The 25,144-nt window shown below is 41.3% G+C and overlaps 1 protein-coding gene across 3 annotated transcripts in view; it reads right to left on the bottom strand.

The window, feature by feature from the left end:
- The window catches only part of MAST4 (microtubule associated serine/threonine kinase family member 4), a 568,618-nt gene that overhangs the window by 384,322 nt on the left and 159,152 nt on the right, over window positions 1–25,144 (bottom strand). For all 3 annotated transcript variants that reach the window (XM_073802173.1, XM_073802174.1, XM_073802175.1), the window contains exon 2: window positions 11,799–11,952. In XM_073802173.1, the coding sequence (XP_073658274.1) occupies window positions 11,799–11,952 (154 nt within the window). The remainder of the gene's footprint in view (window positions 1–11,798; window positions 11,953–25,144) is intronic.

The raw sequence follows: 25,144 nt of genomic DNA, 5'->3' as shown, positions 1-25,144 counted from the left end.
GGTTGGTGGCATTTGCATTTCTTTGCCTACTCCTTTTTCCTGCGGAGATGACAAAAAGTCAGCTTCATTTTCAGTTTCCATCCAGGAAGCTAAAAAAAAAAAAAAGTCTACATTCCTGATGTTTGATTAGCCCCTGAAAATGAGTTTTATTTTTTTTTAATGTATGCTTTTTTTTTAAAATTTTATTTATTTTTGGCTGCGTTGGGTCCTCGTTGCTGCTTGTGGACTTTTCTCTAGTTGCTGTTGTCTTCGTTGTGATGCTCGGGCTTCTCACTGCGGTGGCCTCTCTTGTAGTGGAGCACAGGCTCCAGGCACGCGGGCCTCAGCAGTTGTGCACACGGGCTCAGCTGCTCCACGGCATGTGGGATCCTCCCAGACCAGGGCTCGAACCCATGTACCCTGCACTGGCAGATGGACTCTCAACCACCACGCCACCAGGGAAGCCCTGAAAATGAGTTTTAAACAAGAGATGGATGGCCTGGTGTGCTCAGTTTCAGAGGACAGGACGTCACTACCAGGCTCCTCCAAGGGAGAAGGTGGGCTTCCTTGCTCAACAGTGGAGAAAGGATATAAGTGTAAAGGGAGAAAAGGAAGGAAAACCAGCCTCTGCAAAGACTCCCCCATCCCTCATCTTGGTAGCTAGAAGTATTCACTATGCAAGGTCAAAGGGACCTTGAGAGTATCCGGTCCAACTCACTCATTTTACAAATGAGGAAACTGAGAACCAGAAATGAAGGCATAGCTACTTAGCGGTTGACTTGGGACAAGAATCTGGGCCTCAGATCCCCACTTCAGGCCCTTCTCATTACACCTCGAAAACTCAGTACAGGAGTTGTCGCGACGCTATGCCCACCCAGACAAGTTACTTGTTTTCCCATCTTTAAACCCCATTCAGTGTAACTCAGGTATTCCATTCTCCTTCAGATCTGCATCCCCCCCAATCACTGTTTTCCGGAGGACTTATGTGTGGTCCAATGTACTGATTCCAGTACATGCGCAGTTAGCACCCACGTGCACCTCTGTGCAGCTGCACTGCAGCTGGATTGTATATAAGAAAATGTCACCACGAGAGCCGGCTACCTATGTCCAACTTCCTACATGGGTTCCAGTGTGGCAGGAAATGGCAGCCACCATCTTCCTTGCCTTCCCCGATCTTACCTCCCCTTCCCCAATAACTCAAAGAGCACTATAGGTGGGACTTAATAAATAGTTGATACTAATTTCCAATTATTTAAACTCATGTTTAAACTCATGTTTCATATTCTTAACTGTAATACAATCAATTCAACTTTCGTGGCTTTCTCGTTTATGCTGAAGGGTCACAGGGATCTAAAACCACGTCTCTCTTAGAGACGATACATATACAAAACTGAGAAGACAAGCTTGGAATCAGCTTTTCAGAACCTACAAGTACACAACGCATGAAGGAGAGGAAAACCACACCCTGCCATACCCAGGCCTCGGTCTATCCTATCAGCATTAAACAGATCTTCAGGGAAGTACTAGGAAAAAACTGGGGAGAAAAGAAGGAAAATGATTATGTTCCTTAAAAAAATTTAACCCCTTGATAAAATGTTTAAAAAAAAAACCTGCCATCAGTTTTCTACTCTAAATAAAATTTTAAGAACAAATTTTTGAGATATGGATTCAATAAACTCATTTTTTTCAATCAGGAATAACAGAAGTCCATTATTTATAGAATCACCCTAGAACACAAGAAGTAAGGGGGAGAGACAGAGAGAAAGAGGAACGGAGAGAGAAAACTGGGAGAGAGAAAAACTGTTTGTTTTTTTGTCCGTACGCAGGCATCTCACTGCCGTGGCCTCTCCTGCCGTGGAGCACAGGCTCCGGACGCGCAGGCTCAGCGCCCATGGCTCACGGGCCCAGCCGCTGCGCGGCACACGGGATCCTCCCGGACCGGGGCACGAACCCGTGTCCCCCGCACCAGCAGGCGGACCCTGAACCACTGCGCCACCAGGGAAGCCCCGACAAAAACTGTTTTGGGGATCCTAATATTCATACATCTTTGGTTTGTTTCTATTAAGTTTCTTCTTTAGCCTAATCGGTATAGAGAACTTCCTTATATATTTGGACACATACAACCTTTAAAATAATGCCAGCAAAAACTTTAAATGACCACTAGACACTCTCTTCTTTGGGGTACTTGGAAGAATTTCAGTCACTGGGTTTGATCACATCCAACATAACCCAGCCTAAGGTCAAGAAGCCAACTTATTTTGTAGGTGATAATGGTTTAGCTGTATCTCAGTATGCAACTGATGTTCCTACCCTAGCAATCTTGATATTCTGTATCACAATGATTTAAGGCCCAAGTTACCTTTTACCTCGCAGAAGGTGCTTCAAGAAACTTAAATCAGGTCTTCCAGCAACAACATCTTCTTAATGAACACTCAGGACTAATTTTAAATCCTTCAAATTCTATCTGGTACAGAACTGAAAAACGGATTTCTGAAGAGCCGTTCTCGCTGATGTAGCACGGCTCCCAGCACTCTCTGGAGCTCATGCACACATCAAAGCAAACAGCCCAGTCTCTCATCTGACTCACAGTATAAGGGCAGCACATTCCAGTCCTCATGTTTTCATTTAGACTCTTTCCTTGATTCTCCTCTCATGCCTGACATCACCTCCTGGGATGATTTCATTGGTGCCAAATGTCTGAAGGAGAGATTTGAGCTTCAAAGAGGACTCTGCAGCCCGGCTGTGAACAAGGTGGCCACTTGACAATTCCCAAGCAGCAGGTGACCAGGGGCCTGGGAACCACCAAGTGATGCTCCCCCGTCAGTGGGAGCAATGACTCATGGGTAAGCCATCTGCATGGGCCATGAGCTACAGCAGAGGGCCCCCGGACAGACAGCCACTGGGAGGCAGCATCTGCCAAAGAAGCTGGCTAGCAGCTGCATGCCCCATTAAGGCGGAGTCTCAGGAGATCTTCCCACCCTGACAAGGAGATACTACAAAGGCCAACAAAATACATCTACATTGCCATCTTCTAATTAGAACACCTAGATAGCAAACAAAATATCCAGACTTAAGCTGACATAGGAACAGTGAAGACAGCAAGTGGGTTTAAAGGCTACTTAAAATCATGCACCTTCACCAGAAAGAAGATGCTCGTGGATTTGCCTCTTGATCGCTTGGTGACTCAGAAAAAATAGGTAGAGACACTCTCCAGACTCATAAACCACTGTGGAGGAAGTACACGATGTTACAAGTTCTAAAACAACACTAAAGCCACGTAAAAGAATTCCTGCCCCCAGTTATATGCCCTCAGCATAGAAAATTTGTAAGTATTGAGAAACAGTAAAACAAATAGAAGCCGGATGTTTTTAAGCCAGTAAAACCCTAAGTGCGAATTATCTAGGTTCTTTTTCCTGTTGGCCAAAAGCCAAGAACCCAAACTGACAGCATCATTGTCTTTACAACAACTGTAAAGACCTTTACCTTTTAAAAGTTTTAAAACTTGCCAGATTTCAAAATATGAACATATCGGTCATCCTTCATGGGCTGGTTAAGTCGAACAGCCCACCCACTGCTCGGTCCACAGTCCCACCACACTTCCAAGCTCTCATGGGCTTTGGCTCTACCCCTGGAGAATCCCACGCTGGGCACCAAAACCCCCTGACTCTTACACAGCTCAGCTCCACCCTCCCCACGGCTCTCCTGAGTGACCCTGGACCAGGTCCCTCTGCTATATTCTGTGGAACTGATGTTCCCAGTTCACAAATTTCCCTGGTGTCTTAACATTTCCCTCAAACATGTACACTGACTTCACTTTCAATTCATGATCACAGACCTTGAATGGGCTGTCAGTGCTTCCAAGAAACCCTACTACATTTATAGTCTGCCTTCCTATTCTCTAAGAACATTTCAGACTTCCTTCTCTAGTCAATTCCCATAGAACCCTCCCGAAGCCCACACAGATATCTCATACTGCAGAGAAATGAAGCCACTAAATCAATTAAACCACCTGCTTTTTTATGAAAAGAAAATTTATTAAAATCACTGATCTGGAAAGGGAATATTTTAAAATTAAACTTATTTTGAAGTAACTATGGGTTCTCATGCAGTTGTAAGAAATAATGCAGAGAGATCCAGGTATCCTTTATCCAGGGTCCCTCAATGCCAACATCTTACAAAACTATGGTGTACAATCACAACCCCGATAATGACATTGCTACAGTCAAGATATAGAACATTTCCACCATTGCAGAATCCCTCATGTTGCCCGCTCATAGCCACACCTACTTCCTTCCCAGGTCCTCCTCCTGAAGTCCTGACAACCACTAATCAGTTCTCTACTTCTATAATTTTGTCATTTCAAGAATATGATACAGAAATGGAATTACACAGCATGTAACCTCTTGGGGGTTTTGTTTTGTTTTTGTTTTCTAACTCAGCCTAATTCTTTGGAGATTCACCCAGGTTGTCACGTGCATCACCTGCCGTATCAGGAAACAAAGGATGGTGCAGCCACCAAGCCAGCAGCCACTGCAGCTGCCTCCCAACTGTGTACCCTGAGGGAATTCAGGGTGGAGAAAAGCAGGATTCTGGCCCTAGATAGTGAAGGTGCATATCAAAGGGATGATTTCAGAGTCCAGACTCTTGCATCTTCCCATACACCGAAAAGAAAAGCGCTAAATTCATTAACTTGAGATGTGTGCTTTTCTTTAACTGACAGTAATCTTTGGATGTCCCTACTACCTGTTTTTGTTGTTGTTGTTTCCGAAAACTCTTAAATATCCTGGCTTCTTCCTTACCTCCTCCCAGCAGTTCCTCAGAGCCATCTGACAGGCTGCCTCCCAGGTTTAAGTCCTCAGCAAGTCCACCGAATAAAACATAGTTCTCAACTTCTAGGTTGTGCTTTTTTTTTTTTTTCAGTAGACAATTGGTAGTTTGTTCCTTTTTATTGCTGAGTAGTATTTCATGGTATAGATGTACCTAAACTACCTGCTTTTGCATCCATTTTCTCCTCCTTCCTCCTGTTACAATGAAGGAAGTACCTCTCTCCCTACAAAGGCCAACCATTTGACATGTGCTCCGGATACCCTGCCAGGTGCTTCCACAGCACTTGACTTCTCTGGTTATCATCTCTTTCTTCTGAACCATCCTCAACACCTTACAAACATGCTTGCCTGGTTCCCACATTACAGTGGTCCCCTCTGACCCCTCATGCCCTTCCAGCTCACACTTGTTTTCTCGAGTCTCTTATAACTGTACAACTTCTCAGAAGAGCTATCTACACTCTCATCAACACATCAGCTACCTCAAAGTCCTTCATTACTGTTTGCTCCTAAGCCAGTTCACTCTAGCTGCCATCCACACTTCAGCACCTTCCTCCTCAAGGCTTCCAGTGACTTACACTGTTGAATCCAATGGCAACTTCCTAAGATGTCCTCATCTTATTCTCTTAGATGAAGCCAATCCTTTCCTTCTCAAAATATGCCTCTTGCTTCTGTTACTGCACCGTCCTCCCTGGACATTCTGATTTAACATGCCCCACAGGCATTTCAGACCTAACATACTGAAAACTAATCACACCCAATTTCTTTATTAAAACCTATTTCTCAGTCTTCCCTGATTTTGTAAATGCCATATTTCCCTTGCCTCTTGTGTAGCTGGACTCAGAGGCCACAGTCCAGCAGGGACCATACTTCCTAGCACTCCCCCAACAGTAGCACCAGCCTTGAATTTGGCTTTGACCATGTGAGAGGACCTTGCCAAACAAATGCGAATGGAAATAAAGTGTGCCTCTTCCAGGATGGGACTTTTAGGAAGTTTTTCTTCTCTGTCCACTTCTACCAGCTGGAAGCAGAGTGTGGAGGCCGTAAAGAAGAGCCAGAGCAGAAGGTGGAAGGAATGCGGGTCCCTAACTCACCAGGAGGGAGAGAGCTGCCTCATAACCCAAAACACTTACATGAGCTAGAAGTATGTGACAACTGTGTCAAGCCCCAGAAATTTTTTGGTTTGCTCGCTCTAGCACGTGGTATTATCCTAATACACACCATTTTTACATAGGCATTCTTTTGATGGTATTACAAACATGAAGAAATCCAGAGCATATACGAGAGTATTCAGGTGCAATATTTACTGAATACCAAGGCTACCTATAACATAGTTATGTTTCATGTAAATTTGCTTTAATCTAAATTCTGTCAGACTTGCCTACTAAGCTAAGGAGGCCTTTAGGATGAGAAACCCATTAAACTCTACACAGCACTTAAACAGAATAGCCTTCAAGTTAATTTTAAAGAAAAGAATGTTTTCTGGCATTGTGTGGTTTGTTTTTCCTTTCCCTCTTAAAGTAAAATTCATTCTGAAATGTGTTTTTCTGAATTTTCAGATGTTATCCCCAACAAGTAGGAAAAATCTCTCAAGTTTTTCCCCCAGATAGAATACAGCGATGCTAACAGTTTTAGAAGTTCTAATTTATACTGTCTACAAAGTTGATTTCCTATTATTGTGTGCAAGTGACACACATACAAAGATTCCTCTTTGTTTTACATTCCAAACAACCCAAATATGTTTTGAAAAACACAATTCTCTGCATAAGAAAAAGAAGTCTTCCTTCATTTTCTGCGTGTTAGGACTACAACACACAAACATCACAGCTGTGGAATGCAGGAGTAGGATTCAGCGCAATCATTTTCTTTTTTAACATCTTTATTGGAGTATAATTGCTTTACAATGGTGTGTTAGTTTCTGCTTTATAGCAAAGTGAATCAGCTATACATATACATATATCCCCATATCTCCTAGGGCAATCATTTGCATATCAAGAAGCCAGGAGTCAAGATCCTGAGGTTCTGCCCTTCATTCTGCAGCTTCCTTGCTGTGAACCGTCAGGCACATTACCACTTAGGCCTAGATTTAAGAATCCGTATGATTTGAATAATGCTTCTATTTCTCATCAGGGGGCTCCAAACCTCAGTCAATGTTTACACGATGCTTCTGGGAGCCTATTTAGCAAACTGCAGGCCATGAAGATATAAAACATCATCAGCTTCAAAAAAGAAAAAAAAAAAAAATCCAGGCAGGGATGGGCATGGTGAAGACTAGATCTGTTGTTTAAATGCCAGCCCTGCGTAAAAGGTACTGGTTGTTTTTTCCTCTGATCTAATCCTCTTAGTCATTCACAATTTTAGTTGAGGAAGAAAATGTCAAAAGTTCCATCAAGGGTTTCTGCATGGTAGAATTATGGGCTTACAGCTTTTTCCTTTATGGTGCTCTGTATTTTCTGAACTGTCCACATTGAACACATATTATTTTCTTTTCTTTTTTTTTTTTTTTGCGGTACACGGGCCTCTCACTGTTGTGGCCTCTCCTGTTGCAGAGCACAGGCTCCGGACGTGCAGGCCCAGCAGCCATGGCTCACGGGCCCAGCCACTCCACGGTATGTGGGATCTTCCCGGGCTGGGGCACGAACCCGTGTCCCCTGCATCGGCAGGCGGACTCTCAACCACTGCGCCACCAGGGAAGCTCCATATTACTTCCTTAATTGAAAAATTGGTAAATGTAAATATTTTCACTCTATAAGACTGTTTTTAAAGAGAGACGAAAGCTAACTATGTCAGACTGAATTATTGGTGCCAATTCTTTGCTTCCCCCCGGAAGTGTTACAGATCTGCATCTTTGCCAAGGTATTATGGTGGGTGGAGCATGCCTCTGCCCGTTGATGCTGGGCTTGGCCATGTGACTTGCTTTGGCCACTGGAAAGTTAGCAGACATGGTGCCAGCAGAGGCTTGAAACCTGCCTGTGCAGGTGGACATGCACACGCTTGCTCCTGTCTCTTACCAGGAGAACATAATACCTTGGGTAGCTTCTGGCTCAAGGAAGAGGAGAGACACATGGAGCAGATCTAGACCGAGACTGCATCCTAAAACCAACCACAGCAGAGCCCAGGCTAAATAACCCAAAACCCAGGTGACCTGCAGCCACAGGAGAAAAAAGGGAATATGTATTGTTGTCTGAAAGTGAAACTTTGTGGTTATGTAGTATTATTGTTGTCAACTGGTACACCACCTAATACCACAAAAAAACTCAGGGGCAAAAGTAACTCATGGATTGAATTGCAGGGTATAAAAAGGGCCATGTAGCAACCTTCACTTGCCCAATTATAAAGGGGACCAAGTCAACCATAATCCCAGTTTGAGAAAACTCTTTAGTAGACAGGAATTGTTTTCCTTCCTCTCGTTAAATATATAATTATTTAATTACAATTATATTAAGTCCTATGAAAAGATGAGTCCATTCAACAATGAGATTTCACATTAAAAATATATTGTGAGTTTTCAATGTTAAAATGTATTTTTTCACAACATGATTTAATGTTTATAATTGTTTTCCACTTTATGTGTATAACATATTGTTTCACCAGTATTCTTTTGCCAGATATCTAGATTTTAGATAATATGCAATTTTAATTATTATAAGTGGTGCTGCTCTAAACATAACTAAAGTTAATTCTCTACACATATTCACGACTATTTCCTTTTGATGAAACCTGAGGAACAGAATGGCTGGATTAAGGAATATGTAAATTTTAAAGTTTTTACTATGTCTTAATTGTCTAGTTTTAATTTACTTTTGTAATTAATGGACCAGGATCCATACAGATTGAGTCAGCCCCAGATATTAACTGAGCACAAATTTTCCAATTAATTGGAAAAAAAAAATTACTCGAACTAATCCTGCTGGAATATATTGAAAACCTATTGGGTACCAGCTGTGCTAGGCACAGTGTAGTGGCCACAAGTACAGACTGTGGAGCCACAACACCTGGGTTCAAATCTTGGCTCTGCTGTTTCTGAGCATCGCGATCTTGTGCAATTTACTCAACCTGTCTGTGCCTCAGTGTTCTCATCTGTAAAATGGGTATAAGAGTGCCTCCCTCCTAAGTGCACAGAGATGTTGTAAGGATTAAATAAGTCAATAAATGTAATTCCCTAAAAGCTGTGCCTGCCACATAGTAAAGTCTTCGTGTCGGCTGTCATTAGGGATGAATAGATGAAAAGGTCACAGACCTTCCTCTCAAAGACCTAAGAGTTTAGTGAAACTTATAAAGGCTAATTGGGTGGCAAAATTTTCAAAATATAAATTAAGCCTTCACATAGTCTTTGTTTCAAAGAAAACAGTAGAAAACTGCTAAAGGAAAACAAACCTTGGAATAAAACAAAGTCAAACAATAGGAAGGCGGCTGGTCTTTAAGTTACAGAAACTATCAGGCACAAACTTATGATGTCAAAAGCAGTTTGACATAAGTTTAGCAACAAGGTCTATTCCAAGGGAAGATCATATGTGATTATTTACAGTTGCCTAAAACTAGTGGAAACCATGTTTCTTAATGATCAGAAATGATGCTTTCTTCTCTCTGCTCTAATACCTGATACTAGCACAGTGCCTGACACAAAGCAGAAACTCAATTGATAAGGGTTTCAAATTGATGTTCACAAGACCAAGTTACCCATAAACTGCAAATATCCTAAATTCAATTTGTTATGCACCAATACGCATAGCCACCATTACTGGGCTAACTGCTTTGTATGTGTTACCTCATTAAATCCTCAGCTAAGCTATGTAGAAGACCAACTAAGATTGTTTTCTTCATATTCCAAAATCACTTTCAAGCTACTGTTTTTTAAAACAGGCTGATGTTCAAGAGATTTTTTTAAAAAGCTCTCCTAAGGACTATTAAACATTTTTGAAAATTATCTGACCAAAAATTAATTAACTAAAATAATTTTATATCAAGCTAAATTGCAAAAGGTTAGCTAGAATTGCTAGAGCTGTTGAGATTTTGAAATGGGAATCAAGTTCAGCTTTTTTTTTTTTTTTAAAGGTAAAGGCCAAATTTCATGTTTCTGGTCATATATCTGCATCAAGAGCTATACCTTTGCATTATTTTAAAGTTTTAAGTAAACTGATTTAGCAAAAATTGGAGCAACCATTACTCCCCCCCACCTATTGGTCAAAAATAGTTTAACCAAAGTAAGTAAATTCCCTAAGTGAAATTAGTAAGTAAGAGGTGAGCCTTTTAACCGTTAAGGTTTAATCTCCCCTGCTAAAAAACTAAGGGTTAGACTAAATCTTTAGGATCTCCTACTTAAAAATGCAAATATTCTGCATTTATAGAAATGAAAGCAAAGAAAAATGTCCTAACAAGCATTAAAAGAACATCAGTAAAACTCAAGTGTGAACATTTGCCCTAATTTTAATGAAGTGCAGCAATTTTTTGATGAATTTTTTCCCCTTGGCTTCAGGGGGAAAGTCAGCTTCACCCTACACCTCAGCAGTGTGCCACAGTGGGTCACATGTTCTAGACTCTGTGCTGATCATGGTACAGAAGCATTTCTGCTCCCAGAAATTTCATCTCCAAAAAGTCAAAATCCGTAATTCTCCAAAAAAATGAAGAACTCAACTTGTTTTCCAGGTCATTTATGAACTGGCAGACAAGAGAAAACTTTATTGTTAAAAAACAATAAAGTTTCTTTAAAATATTTAGAGGAAAAAGCTCTTAGAATGAAAAAATAGAAATCTAACCTTTAGTGATTTACAATTAAGTTTAATAACATGAAAATTTATATGGGAAATCTTCTTTTAAAAAACATGCTTTAAGTTATTTTAATTTGGCTATCTTTCAACCCAATAAAAGTTATCTGTAGATTTTCTAGATTTTAATTTTTGATTAATTAAATTTTAACAACACAATTTAAAAATGGGTGAAAAATTTAAACAAGCACTTCACAAAAGGAGAAATATGAATGTCCAATGAGCACATGAAAAGATGTTTGACATCATTGAGTCATCAAGAAAATACAAATTAAAAACAGAAAGTGATACGACTACTAACCCATTTAAATGGCTAGAATTAAAAAAAAAACTGGCAATACCACAGATGGCCAAGGATGCAGAGCAATTAGTTCATTCACCTGTTGCTGGTGGGAATGTAAAATGGTACCACTTTGGAAACAGTTTGGCGGTTTCTTATGAGGTTCAACATACACTACGGATACACCTAACAACACAGATGCATCTTAAAAACAAACTGAGCGAAAGAAGCCAGACACAAAAAAAGCATGCAATGTATGATTCGATTAGTATAAAATTCTTAAGATAAATCTAATCTATAGTGACGAACAGCAGCTCTGGGGTTGCCTGGGCCCAAAGAAGGGGCAAGGGAACATGTTATATCTTGACTTTGGTGGTAATTACACTGGGGTGTAAATTCGCTAAAACCCATCCACAGGTACACTTAGAATGGATACGTTTTATTTTATGTAAATTATACTTCAGTAAAGTTTACTAATATAATCCTCAATTTAATGGCTCTCTGAATTGCATTAGGTTGTACCAAATGGTCTGTGGAGGGGCAGGTACATTCTAAGGGGCTGATTTTCACACAGGGAACTCCACTGTCATTGGGGACACACTACAGTTGTCCCCACCTATCCACGGGGATTGGTTTCAGGACTCTCACAGATGTTCAAGTCCCTTATATAAAATGGCACCGTATTTGTTTATCAACTATGCATGTACTCCCGGATACTTTAAGTCATCTTTAGATTACTCATAATACAACATAAATGCTGTGTAGATAGCTGCCAGCAGAGGGCAAATTCAAGTTTTGCTTTAGGGAACTTTCTGGAATTTTTTTTTTTTTTTTAATATTTTCCATCTGTAGCTGGTTGAATCTGTGGATGTGGAACCCATGGATACAGAGGGCCAACTGTACTGTATAAATGTAACCCCCTCTCTTAAACAAGTCACCCATGCGACTCACCAGTCAGAGCACCCCCCAGGCTTCCCCGCCGCAGCTGTCTTCCATCCTCACTCAGCTGTCTTTTAAACTTCAGCGACTTTCCAGGGCCGGAAGCCACGTCTGGGTTGCTGCATTTCCGAAATGGCATGGGCGGAGGGGATAGTATGTGGTCAAGCTGCAGAGAGAAGGACAGCGACATCACTTCCTGGGGATGCTCTCAACCAGAATGAAAGACACCACACCCCTCCCCACCAGGCATACTTTCTTCCCTCTTTTCCTTCTCTAAATCCCTCTCTCCTAACACTGTTTTGAATTTGGCTGGTATAGAGACTTCAGGGTTCCACTGTTGGGCCTTCCATCTGAAAGAGTATCTGGCTTGCTGCAAAACCTCCACTGCTGTGTTTTTCAAGCGAATTAGTGGGTCATGGCGTATCAGTGGATCATGAAATCAAGTTTAGTAGATGGTGACCAGCAGAACAGAAATTATCAGAGTCCAATGAAGGAAGGAAAAGAATCATTTCATGAAATGGTTAAGTTACACATGTATGTGTGTGTATCCAGAGTCATTATGTAAAATATGTCTTTCTGTGGGCCATGATCCTAAAAAAAATGAAGAATATCGCTCTATAGATCCTACAGGGAATCCATAGATCACTTTAGTTGTTCACAAAAGAAAATTCACAAGCTTTCGGTGCTCACAAATATACGTAGGGAAGGGAACTTTCTAGGCACCACAGCCCTTAATGGAAATTAATATGTCCTGATACCACTTCATAGCTTTTTAAAGGAAAACCTGTCACAAGAGTCATAGAAACCAAAGTCACTTCAAAAGACAGCTTTCTACAAAAGAATCCCTTGTGTCACAACACTTATTTCAAGATCCGTCCTGCTTTCAGAAGAAAACCTCTCATACCTGAATAGGGCCCTATGTTTTAAAATGTTCTCCTTCAGGTAGGTGTATATGCATGTATATGTGTCTAGATAGTTATTAAAGACAAAAATATTAATGTGCACATGCATATACCCAGATAGTTATTAAGAATAAAAATGAAGTACAAAAAATATTCATGGATATTCCAACTGCCACAGAAGAGAGCCAGCTTCATAGAAATTTAAAAACAAACAAGAGTTGGGTAACACTGCTCAAAGCCAGGCATTTTTAGGGATGCTTCACTGAGATTTGTTTTGTCTTCCTGGGTAGGAAGAAGGTCATCTGCTTATACCTGTCAGAATTTTTTCAGATTAAGACTCTCATGGGTGCATTTACAGGAAAAGGAAATTCATGGATGAAGTCATCTATGTGTCTGTCTATGCCATGCAGCATATTCAAAACCATGGCACAAAAAGAAATCTGACCTTGCCTATGAGTAACTCCTCTCAAGCCAGTTGAAATGGAATAGACTACGCTCACTCAGCTGTTACATGATGTCAACTCTCCCCCAAGCTCAGCTGTATTCATTAGTAACACAGAACAGCTGGATTTCAAGCACTTGTCAATCAGTACCATCTGAAATTCATTGCCAGTCAGTATTTTACTGTATTTCATTGCCACTTAGTAGTTTAGTGAGAGGTCCTCAACAAACTAGAGGCGTATCCACTCCAGGATCTACCCTGATCAGCAGGGAAAAGGAATTGCAGATTGTACTTTTGGAAGTATTTGTTAGGGCTGCTGTTCATTACATCAGTGTCCTACTTAGAACGGCCTCCAAGAGCGAATTTCTGTCTAGTGTTAGACACTTTGCCCTTAAACCTTACAGACAATGAAATGTAGCAAGGGCACCTTGGACAGTAACACATCAGCTACTAGAAAACGCAGAACCCAGCCAGGGGTCCAAATGCAGTCAGTCCATTACACAACGCAGAGGTTAATTTTGCCTCCTTCTTAGCTCTATTTTATGCCCTTACCCCCGTTTTTTTTTTTCTTTTTTTTCTGCCAATATTTTGGGGAAATTTTAAGGAAATGTGAAACAACAGAAAAGTTGTAAGATTAGTATAATAAAAACCATGTTCCCTTGACCAGTGGTGAATTGTTAACTTCCGCCCATGACTTTTACTCCTTCTCCCTCTCTCCCTCCCTCCCTCTCCCCCCCCCCACTTTCTCTTTGCCCTACCACCCCTATAGTGAGAGTTAGTTGCAGACATTGTGGATTTTTACCCCTCAATACTTTGGCCTGCCTCTTCAAATAACAAGGGCACTGTCTTAAATTCTCCTGCCCTGTATTAAATGTATTCTTCTAAGATGTCTCAAATCTTCTGTTATCAAGGGAAGTATAAATACTAGGGAAAAAATAAAATATGTGGACTTAATATTAAAAATTTGCTTTTACAGCGAAAGAAAAACATGCAGCCACAAGGTGGCAATGTGTCATAGACATTCAACAAAATGCCCCATAATCGCTGCTACTCACATAAGTGCACCAAGAACCCCTCAGAATAACCAAGTGAGTTAGGGTCCATTTCAGTTAGTCATTTTCTCTTAATTACTAGTGGCAGCTGCATTAAATACAAATATTTATTGTTTAAGGTTCACCAACTTCTGCTACTTATTTTTCACCCGAAGTTAAATTTTTCAGCTTGTGGAATTATAATTAATTTCTCTGGGGAAGTTTGTTGTATTGCTAATTAACAGAGGGTGAAAAAAGTAAGCAGAGGAAAGAAGATAATTCCTAAGGAGGAATTATGTGATTTCCTTACATATTTCCAACAAAGCCATAAAAGACCTGAAACAAGTGTAGAAGAAAGAGAAGGAAGTCAAGGAGAAAGTGTAGGCAAATAAAAAAGAAAATCCATGTCCTCACATATAGAGTCATCAGCTATTAGTCCATAAGCCAGAGTTTTTTAATCAGAATCACAACCCCAAGAGAGGAGTATTATTTTAAATCTGGCAAAATCGAGGCAGTGAACTGTGAGGGCTGCAAATGTTCCCAACACAATATAAGCAGAAAAACCCATAAGCACTGCGCCATGTTCCAGGATCCCATTTTCTTCCTCACATCAAAATCACACTCTCAACAGCGCTCTCTCTAAATATATCATTTTTCCAAATTTGCTGTGTTGTCAGTCGCTCTACTTTTCTTTCTACAGTTAGTCAGAGCTTCTCAAAATGGTCCACTACAGCCTTGCAATTTATTTTTCATTTTTTGTCCTGATTCAAACACTCATGATCCCTTTAAAACATTTCATCAGACCCTGGAGCTTAAGGCAGACAGTCAACATATCACTTTGGACACTGCCCTCTGAATGATTTCAGTTTAATGTTTTCCAAGCTTTCCAAACTTCCAAAGTCTCCACACTACAAGGAATTCAACTAAAGACAGAGGTTGTCTTTACAACTTTCACTCATGTTCAAGGACATCTAAGCCTGCATTTGTCCTACTTGCTCTGAATACTTCTAATTTCCCTCACCAAGCAGTCAGTGAACTCCTGGAGAGCCAGACCCTACTCCCTTGTCACATACTCACCTAGCACACCGCTAGCCACAAAGTATCCTGGACTGAAACACATTCTCTGTACTTCATTCACTGATGGCAAGCATTGATTTGTGGTAGACTAGCTTTCCTCAAAACTACCTACCTTTAGTTTTCTTAACCGCTTTTAGTTCCAATGGCCACAAAACAGTTAAGGTGCATTTGCATATTACTGAATTTGGAAGTCAGACAGACAGGGACCAAACTTAACTCTTACAGGTAAGCAACCTCTCTTGCTAGCAGTTTTTTTTTTTTTAATTGAAGTATAGTTAATTTACAATGTTTCAGGTATAACAAAGTGATTCAGTTAAACACACACACATACATATATACACACACGTATATGTATATATACACACAATCTTTATCAGATTCTGTCCCATTACATTATTGCAAGATATTGAATATAGTTCCCTGTGCTATACAGTATGTCCTTGTTGTTTACCTATTTTATATATAGTAGGATGTATTTGTTAATCCCAAATTCCTAATTTATCCCTCTTACCTCCTTTCCCCTTTGGTAAGTTTGTTTTCTATGTCAGTGAGTCTGTTTCTGTTTTGTAAGTAACTTCATTTGTATCATTTTTTAGATTCCATATATAATTGATATCATATGATAACTGCCTTTATCTGACTGACTTACTTCACTTAGTATGATAATCTCTAGGTCCATCCATGGCATTATTTCATTCTTTTTTATGGCTGAGTAACACTATTCCATTGTATACATGTACCACATCTTCTTTATCCATTCATCCGTCAATGGACACTTAGGTTGCTTCCATGTCTCGGCTATTGTAAATAGTGCTGCTGTGGACACTGGGGTGCGTGTATCTTTTCAAATTAGAGTTTTTGTCTTTTCCGTATATATGCCCAGGAGTGGGACTGCTGGATCATGATAACTCTATTTCTGTTTTTTAAGGAACCTCCATACTGTTCTCTATAGTGGCTACACTGACTTACATTCCCACCAACAGTGTAGGAGGGTTCCCTTTCCTCCACTCCCCCTACAGCATTTATTATTTATAGACCTTTTGATGATGGCCATTCTGACTGGTATGAGATGATACCTCATTGTAGTTTTGATTTGCATTTCAGTAATAATTTTGCTAGCAGTTTATCACAGGAAACATGTAAGCGTCCTAGAGAACAAACGGTGTACACAACTACTGTAAGTCTGATCCAGACTTGGGGAAAAGTTTCCAAAATTACCAGTCCTACAGAAATGCTCATCACCAGAAATCTATATCTATCTTCTATATTGATCATCGCCAACCATTGTTTGCTGTTTTACAACTATCAGGATGAGTAAAACAGAAGAGTCCACCACAATTACACTGTGGCTTCTGCCATCAGTTAATATGAATTAAAGCCAAATCATTTACAAGACTGGGTCTTATTCTGTTTAGTGTCTCTGCCATCACCACCACAACCACTACCACTGTCTCCAAACATGGACCATGTGTTTCTTCTACGGCTATATCCCACAGTTTCATCAATCTCTTTCTAAAAAGGCATATTATACCTTTCGATGAACACTGAACTTGCAGTCTTCTTAACTGACAGCTTTCTCCAGCCTCGTCTCCAGACAATTTCCTGCCCAAGCACACAAGTTCTCTCATTTACATGTTCACATAACCATTGTTATTTGGAAACTAAAGAGATTTTTCCAACTTCAGTAAATGGCAACTCCTTCTGTCTAGCTTCTCAAGTCACAAACCTTACACTTATTCTAAACTTCTCTTTCTTATTCTATAGCTGATCAGCAAATCCCCTAACTCAACCTCTAAAATATATCCAGAACCCAATCACTTCACCACTTTTACTGCTACCACTCCGGTCTCTGCCTTCCAGATCTCTCTTGAAATAGCCTCCCCAAGAGATCTCTTTGCTTCCATCCTACTTCTCAGCACAGCAGTCAGTGACCCTTCTAAAACATAAGCCAGAGGCTTACGATCCTCTGCTTGGAGTCCTCCCATGACTTCCTCTGCTTGGAGTCCTCCCATGACCTCCCCTTCACCCAGAACAAAATCCAAAGTCTTGACAATGCCCTACAAGGTCCTACCACCTCTACCCCCATTCCTCTGAACCCAGCTCCTACTACTCCACTCACTCCACTTCTGTCTGTTGCCTGACCTCAAAAGCCCCAGGCATCTCCCCACCACCCAGAACCTTAACACTGATTACTTCCTCTACCTGGGATACACTCCAGATATTAGCTACCATGTTTCCACCATCCTAAAGGTCTCTATTAAAAGGTTACTCTTTCGGGGGCGGGGGGGGGGGGGGGCTTTCTCTAATGGCCCTACGTAAAAGTGTTACTGAACACAAGTTTGTGTGCCCCATGTACAGTGAAGTCAAAGAAACGGAAACATTGGCATTTGGAGCAGAGAAAGGTTTACTGCACGGCCAAGCAAGGAAAATGGGTGGCTCATGCTCAAAAAACCCAAACTCCCTGAAGGGTTTCAGCAAAGCATTTTTAAAGGCAAGGTGAGGGAGGGGTATCCCAGGGTTTGTCATCAGCCCATGCACAATTCTCTGATTGGTTGATGGTAATCAACCCTTAGGTGCCAGAAGGTCTGGGGGCCTAGGAGCTCATGATCATCAAGCAGTTAATTTCTTCCATTTGGTGGTGGTTTTAGCATCTGAAAAACTCAGGAAATATACATCAGATACTACCATCTAGGTACTTCAGAGAGGAGCTAACGCAGAGGATATGGGGGACAATTCTGTCTTGGGAAGGTCCCATAGGGTCCTGCTTGGTTACAAAGGGTAGGCCCGTCACTTTTTTCCCTTTTCAATTTTTCTCCTTAGCATCTATCACTACAAACATGTTAGACCTTTTATATTTGTTTATTGTCCTTCTTCTCCCACTAGAATGTAAGTTACATGAAATTACATACTACTCTGTTTCGTCCACCATTTGTCCACTGCTCTACTTAAAAGGCACCTTATAAATATTTGTTGAGAGAACAAATTGCAAATCTCTGGTATTTAGATTAAACAAAAAATAAAAAAACATACGCAACAAAGGTTTCTGATTACTGGAAAAAAACAGGATCAACTTATAATATTAAATGTTACTCAAGGTAAAAATGCTAAAGGGAGTCTAGCATTTTGACAAAGTTGAACACTTCATATATGAAAAAGGCCCTTAGGTTAGAGCAAATGGCATCTTTTCAAAGAATCTTTTCTATATACAAACTAATATGCTAATTTTCGAACACTGCTACCTCTGAAGGTGATTCCTAAATAATGAATTTTTCGACCTTTTAAATCTATCCTAAGTAGCATAATCACTGTGTCTACCAGCTCCTCCTTTCAGTAATTCCTTATTCATTCCCAAGATGTGGCACCTGCATTTTAAAGACCCATCCGGAATGCATGTGCCCTAAGGCCAAAGTTCATTAGTTCAGAGGGATCACCTCATACATAATAGGGTCTGACAGTAAAGTCTTTTTTATGCTAAGAAAGAGAGAGAAAGAGATTGACTAGTAACTTAGGGTTATGAAGACACTGTTCACTTATTCTGTTTCTTGATTTTAAATATTCTAAGAAACCAAAGATATGAAAATAAATGAAGAATTGTAACACTGCATAGACTATGCTTGTAATCTTAATGAATTGCTCTATTGCCTCCATCCAGAAAGGAATCAAATTGGCAACCTGAAATGAGTTTATTGCAAAATTGGATTACATTTACATTTAAACCAAGTCCTATAAACAACATTTTGAAATTTGATAGGGTTCTATAGTTAAGACAGTCATTATTGTTTTCATACTAATTCCTCAGTGGCCAGGAATGCCAACACTTCCTATCTAATTAGGACATTTAACTCTTTCTATGCCTGTTTCCTCATCTGCAAAATGTCAGTAAGAATACTACCTATCTCTTGAGGTGGCTGTGAAGTTTAAAAGAATTCACATATGCGCTTAAAACAATACATAGAATACAGTATGTGTGTAATAAATATTAGCTGTGGTGGCTATTAACATCCCCATGTAGAAGTTACTTCATTCGGAAACATCTCTGTATGTGTACTTCATCATAAATGGTTTGCAAGGAAATTAAACTGATTATAGTTTTACTGAGCTGTCTTTTTTTTTTTTCTTTATGGCTCAAATGAGAACTTGGTTTGAATGAACTGCTTTAAAATTATTTCAGGCCAAGACAAGAAATAACTAAAACATAAAAATAAATAAATAAATAAAATTATTTCAGGTTGTCATTCTTGTGCTGTGCTCTAGAGCACAGACTCCTGGGTCTTGATCATGGGGGTTCTCAGCATGCATGAGGTGAGGGGCCTACTCCCAGTGTGAATTCTCAGGCACAGAATCCCACTGTCATGCTACTTAACTCCTCTCTCGGAAGTACGGGCCTCAGAGGTGGTGAGGACGCAGAAGGAGGATGGATGAAAAGGGCCTGACACAGGGCTTGGCACATACAAGCACTAAGTAATAATGTTGATGGTAACTGTCATCACAGCTCAAGTCTCCCCTTGCCTTAGCCTGTTGACTCAAAGAATAGAGAGAAAATATTTAACATTCTCACCACTGCCTGAAGAATATACAACCTCCCTTCCCCCAGCATCCTAAGATCTTACTATAGATCGAATCAGACACCGAGAGAGCTACAATCTTGGACCATATTTTACTGGGGCCCATTGAACTGAATTTGCTGACATTCATATTGGACTATGCCACCCAGAATGCATGTTTCCATTTAATGATATTGTAAGAAGTAGCCCTCTATAAGTCCTGCCACTCTTCCATAAACATAAGGGCCTATATTGAACAGTATCCTCCTTGTCAAGACTCATCTCTATACAAATATTAAGCAGCTGGGAACCAGGTATTCTGGGCACAACAGTGGACAGAACAGACAAAAATCCTTGTCCACTAGGAGGTTCATTCCAGCTGGAGAGACAGAAACCTGGAGAAAATGCTGTCAGTTCTCTGCACTAGAAACAGCTCTGCTTCTGCTGGGTTATGGTCTTCTTTTATCCTGGGAAGCCCATGAACCATATAACTAATCATGTTCCTCTAATTCAGCCACTTGAAATCATAGGACAAAGCTTGCAGTCCATCACCAGCAAGTGTGGCCTGTCCAGTCTCCATCAAGACTTCATGGATCTGGTTGTAACCTGCAGTAACCTCACTGGATTTCACCTTACCCTCTGCTAGACTGAACGTTTGTGTCCCCACCGCAAATTTATATGTTGATCCTTAACCCCCCAAAATGATGGTATTTGGAGGTAAGACCTCTGGGAGGTGATTAGGTCATGACGGCAGAGTCGTCATGAATGGGAAACCCCATAGAGCTCCTTTGCCCCTTCCACCACGTGAGAACATAGCTAGAAAAAAATCTGGCTATGAACCAGGAAACAGGCTCTCACCAGACACTGTATCTGCCAACGGCTTGATCTTGGACTTCCCAGCCTCCAGAACTATGAGAGATAAACTGTGCTTATAAGGCACCCCAGCCTCCAGAACTATGAGAGATAAACTGTGCTTATAAGGCACCCCCTCTACGGTATATTGTTACAGTGGTCTCAAGTAGTGGTAATCTTGTTGCCTGGGGGACGTTTGGCAATGTCTGGAACCATTTTTGGTTTGTCCAACATAAAGGGGGCAGGGCATGTGCTGGGATCTAGTGGCTAGAGACCAAGAGTGCTACTAAATATTCTACAAAGCCCAGGACAGCCCCCAGCAGCAAAGAATTATCCAGCATACAACATCCATAATGTCACTGTTACGAAACTCTGCTCTATACTTGCTTTTCTTTTGTCTAACTGCACCTATTTTTAAGTTATTCATCTTGCTGAGTTATGTGTTACTGTAGGTCATCTTAAAACCTATTGAGAACAAGAAGTGGGGGGCAAACGGAGAGCATAGATAGAATCTAAGCAAGAATTGTTCATGTCAACAAGATTTGTTAAGCAAACCATTTCCTGAGCCACATTAATTTACCCAACCTATTTAGCTGTTTATTGCATTTCACTGTCTCAATGAACATCCATGTTTTGAAAACTACATCAATAGAACATATTTAAACCAAAAGATGTACTAGATACCAATATCATTTTCCATCTTCAGTTTTGTAATTAATTCTTTGAATCACAAACTTCAATTAGCAATACACAAAGTGTTTCAGAAACATCCTAACATACATTAGTAGATCAAACTACAGTGGCATTCACCTAAACAGACCTGCACCACTAGTTTCATCTCTTAAGAGAATTGATTTTCTTTCTTCCTTCCTGAGAGAAATAAGTAAATTAGCACTTTGATACCACAATCTCGCTTTTGTCTGTCAACTCAGCTTCAAGGAAGTTAATTCCTTTGCTTATGAACATGCCCCCGCCAGCACACACACCGCCAGCTGTATCATCACAGTCCCAACGACAAAGCGCCGCACAGCAGGCGTTTAATTGTGATGTGTACATTAAGCATTAAATTCAATTGTCTGCAGATGAAAAAACAGAGCTAATGTTATATTACAGTATTTCGAAACATAGCACTTCTTAATTTAGAAACAAGGACACTGGGGAAGCACAGGGAATATACTGATCTGACTTTGCATACATATCACCTATTTTCCTGTCACTTTAATATTCTAGATGTGTCTCTGACCTTTAGTTAGGGATCTGATCTCTGCCTGAAGTCGTTTACTTATCCGAAGACATTAAATTCCCCCGGCACCATCATGTCCCCATCAGCAACATAACTAAAGTTTCTGACCGCGGTTAACACAGCAGGCAGAGAATATACTCCTTACCAGTCACTGTCCCTGCACTTAAAGTCAGAGGGGAAAATCTCCACGATGCCACAAAACTTGACATTCTGTGCCAGCTTCCCCCTCTGGTGGGGAGAGTGGACCCCCAGGCAGGTAGCAGTAGTAGTCCCATTTTACCAATGGGCAAACACATTGGGAAACATTAACCCCTCCAAAGTTATCAGCTCCACAGGAGGTACAAAAGGAATCAAGCCCAAGGTTCCTAACTCCAAAGCCCATGGTCCTTCCACTGTTCCAAACCGTGAGAGGGGCTCACAGCAGCAAAGCACATGAAGCCCTGGAAAGTTGATTTTAATTCCCTCTTTCATCCTCGGTCCTAGAAGGCTCCCCAGAGAAGGCTGGGTCTTACACTCTGGTGTCAACCAATCTGAATGATCTAGTTCAATCCTAACTGGCAGTCTACAGAAGCGGTTTCTAGGACTTCTTAGCGGAAATCCTCAAGTCAGAATTACAGAATCACAAAATCCAATCACCTGTAGTCTAATTTCCTGCTTTTCAGAAGACAGAGGCCCAGCCAAGTCAATCGCCCAGGTTTGCAAAGATAACCGCCTAGGTTTCTGGTGCGAGAATCCTGACCAGAACCCAGATTTCCAGACCTACAATCTGTTACCTTGCTCCCCTTACCTACTCCTGCAGTCCTGCTGGTGTCCACCACTCTATTATAATTGACTTGTAGGATTTTCTATGGGTTTTGTTTATAAATGCTTTATCAACCAAGACTTGTTTTAACAACTAGACATCGTGCTAAGGGCTGAAGACAAAAAACAGAATGCACATAGTCATCTTCCTTAGGACACTTCTACCAGAGTGCAGGAGACAGACACAAAAGCACAACCATGAAACAACATGGCAAATGTAACAAAGGAGTTAGGTATGAGGGATTGTAGCGGCTTTGAGCAGAGTTGTGGTCCAGCACCTAGTTAATTTCCGGTCCTTACTGTATTGGCTAAGCCATGCGTGTCACTTAATGCCTGAAACGCTGAAAGGAGTTAACTATCATTCACTCACACAGACTATGGTCTTCTCGGGGACCCTGAAGCCAGTGCCTGAAGGAACAGAGTGGTGTGTAAACACTTGGTAATTTTCCTTCTAGCTTGGGCTTTTCAAGCTTTTCTTTAATGGGGTACAGAAAAAAAATTATTTTCTAAACAAGTTGGTCTAAGTAGGACGTATGAAGAGAATCCTCTTTGTTGAGAAGCTGCTGTGCTAAGTACCGTAGAGGGGAAATACCTGAGTCCACAGGGTCTGAGGCTGAGAAGAACTATTTTGTGTTACGGCAGGAGGAACAATTTGCTGTTGCTCCAGAGAAGGAAAGAGAAGGAACATGAAAAATGCGAAATAAGCACCGAAAGACAAGTGTTTTTTTCAACTAAATGAAAACCAACCATGGAGAATAATTGGCAGCTAAACCTTCTCTGAGAGGAGGTGTAGGAGGAAGAGCAGAGTTTCTCCCACCATCGGTGCCACGCAGTCTGACCCTAAACATCCGTCCTTCTTCAGGCACCAACCGCCCCACCATGGCGGGTGTCTAAGAGCAGTGGGAGCATCACATCCCATTTCCTGAGGGGACCAGAAAACAGGGGAGATGGGGAGGCAGGGCTGTAAGGCAAGCCTACAGCTGGGACAGCACTCAGCCACTTACAGGGGGCGAATGATAACTTCACCTATAAAATAAGGAAAATTACTTCCTCCTCACAGGACTCTTGTGGATTAAGTTAAGTGATCAGTAGCAAGTTCCTAGGAAGAGAAAACGCTCAAACGTTTCTTCTCTTCCCCTTTCCATTTCCTCTCTTCGCCCGCTTCATTTTGCCAGAACCATAAAAGAAAAATAATCAAGCACTAGAACTTCTGATCAGTAACATCTGTTGACCTTAAAAATAAACTCTCGGGCTTCCCTGGTGGCGCAGTGGTTGAGAGTCCGCCTGCGGATGCAGGGGACACGGGTTCGTGCCCCGGTCCGGGAAGGTCCCACATGACGCGGAGCGGCTGGACCCGTGAGCCATGGCCGCTAAGCCTGCGCATCCGGAGCCTGTGCTCCGCAATGGGAGAGGCCACAACAGGGAGAGGCCCGCGTACCACAAAAAAAAAAAAAAAAACTCTCCACAAGTGTCTGGGAGAAACTTCAAAATATGCTCTTCTTGTAAAATAACGTGTAAGCTCTTTAACTGGACAAACATATAAATTAATATTCATTTCATGATTTTACATTAAGAGGAAGAAAGGTTTGTTTGAAGAAGTCTGCCATGGGTAGCGGTAGCAAACCGAACCCTGACCCAAGAGACAAAATAAACTCTCTTCAGAAAAACATTCCTAAGAAGCATGAGTCACATGCTCTCAGCAGCTCAGGGGCCTCACCTGGTTAAAATGGAAACATTTTAGAAGGACAGGAAAAACAGTCACTGAGAAATTGGCAAACAGAGAACTCAAGGGAGGGCTCTGGGGATGGGGGGTGGTGCAGGCCCATGCAAACTATTTTTATCAGCTTCATTTCTTCTTCAAGAGGGAAAAGATAACCAGAGAGTGTGCAGAGAATGGAGAAGAAAGAGAAAGAAAGGACTGAGGGAGAAAGGAGAGGGAGATGGGGAGAGGAGAAAGTGACCCAACAAGGCCTGTTCAAGGACGCTAATGCCCTGTCGGCTCCCATGCTCCGTGTCACCTCATGCTTCCATTCCAGATGTGTCCCGCTCTCACCACAGAGCCTAACAATCTTCTCTCTTAGCAAACATAACCCATAATAAATAAATAATTATATAACATTAAATGTATTAAATACTTAGAAATGAATATAGTCCACAAATCTAAATAAAGAAATCCCAAGACCTTCAGTCAGTAGCTCCCCCGGCTCAGCACCAAATCGCACTTACTCCTGGATCTCTACCTGAACAGGGTCCGCCCAGCTGTCTACCCTGTAACCCTGGGCTGAGTCTCTGCTTCTCAGTTACTACTCTCCCTGGCCTGGGCCCCCAGAACTCAAGGTCTGGGGGCTGCCTTGTGCCCAGGGTCTGGCACTGACTGACTCTTGCCTCTGAAACGCAGACTGCTGGGGACCAGATCCCAACACAGTGCCTGACCTCAATGCCTCCTGCCTGTCGGCCCAGTGAACA

Source organism: Tursiops truncatus, chromosome 3 (genome assembly GCF_011762595.2).
Source record: "Tursiops truncatus isolate mTurTru1 chromosome 3, mTurTru1.mat.Y, whole genome shotgun sequence".
NCBI classification, from domain to species: Eukaryota; Metazoa; Chordata; class Mammalia; order Artiodactyla; family Delphinidae; genus Tursiops; species Tursiops truncatus.
The sequence above is the reverse complement of the archived record's forward strand: the minus strand, read 5'-3'. Positions and strand labels throughout refer to the sequence as shown.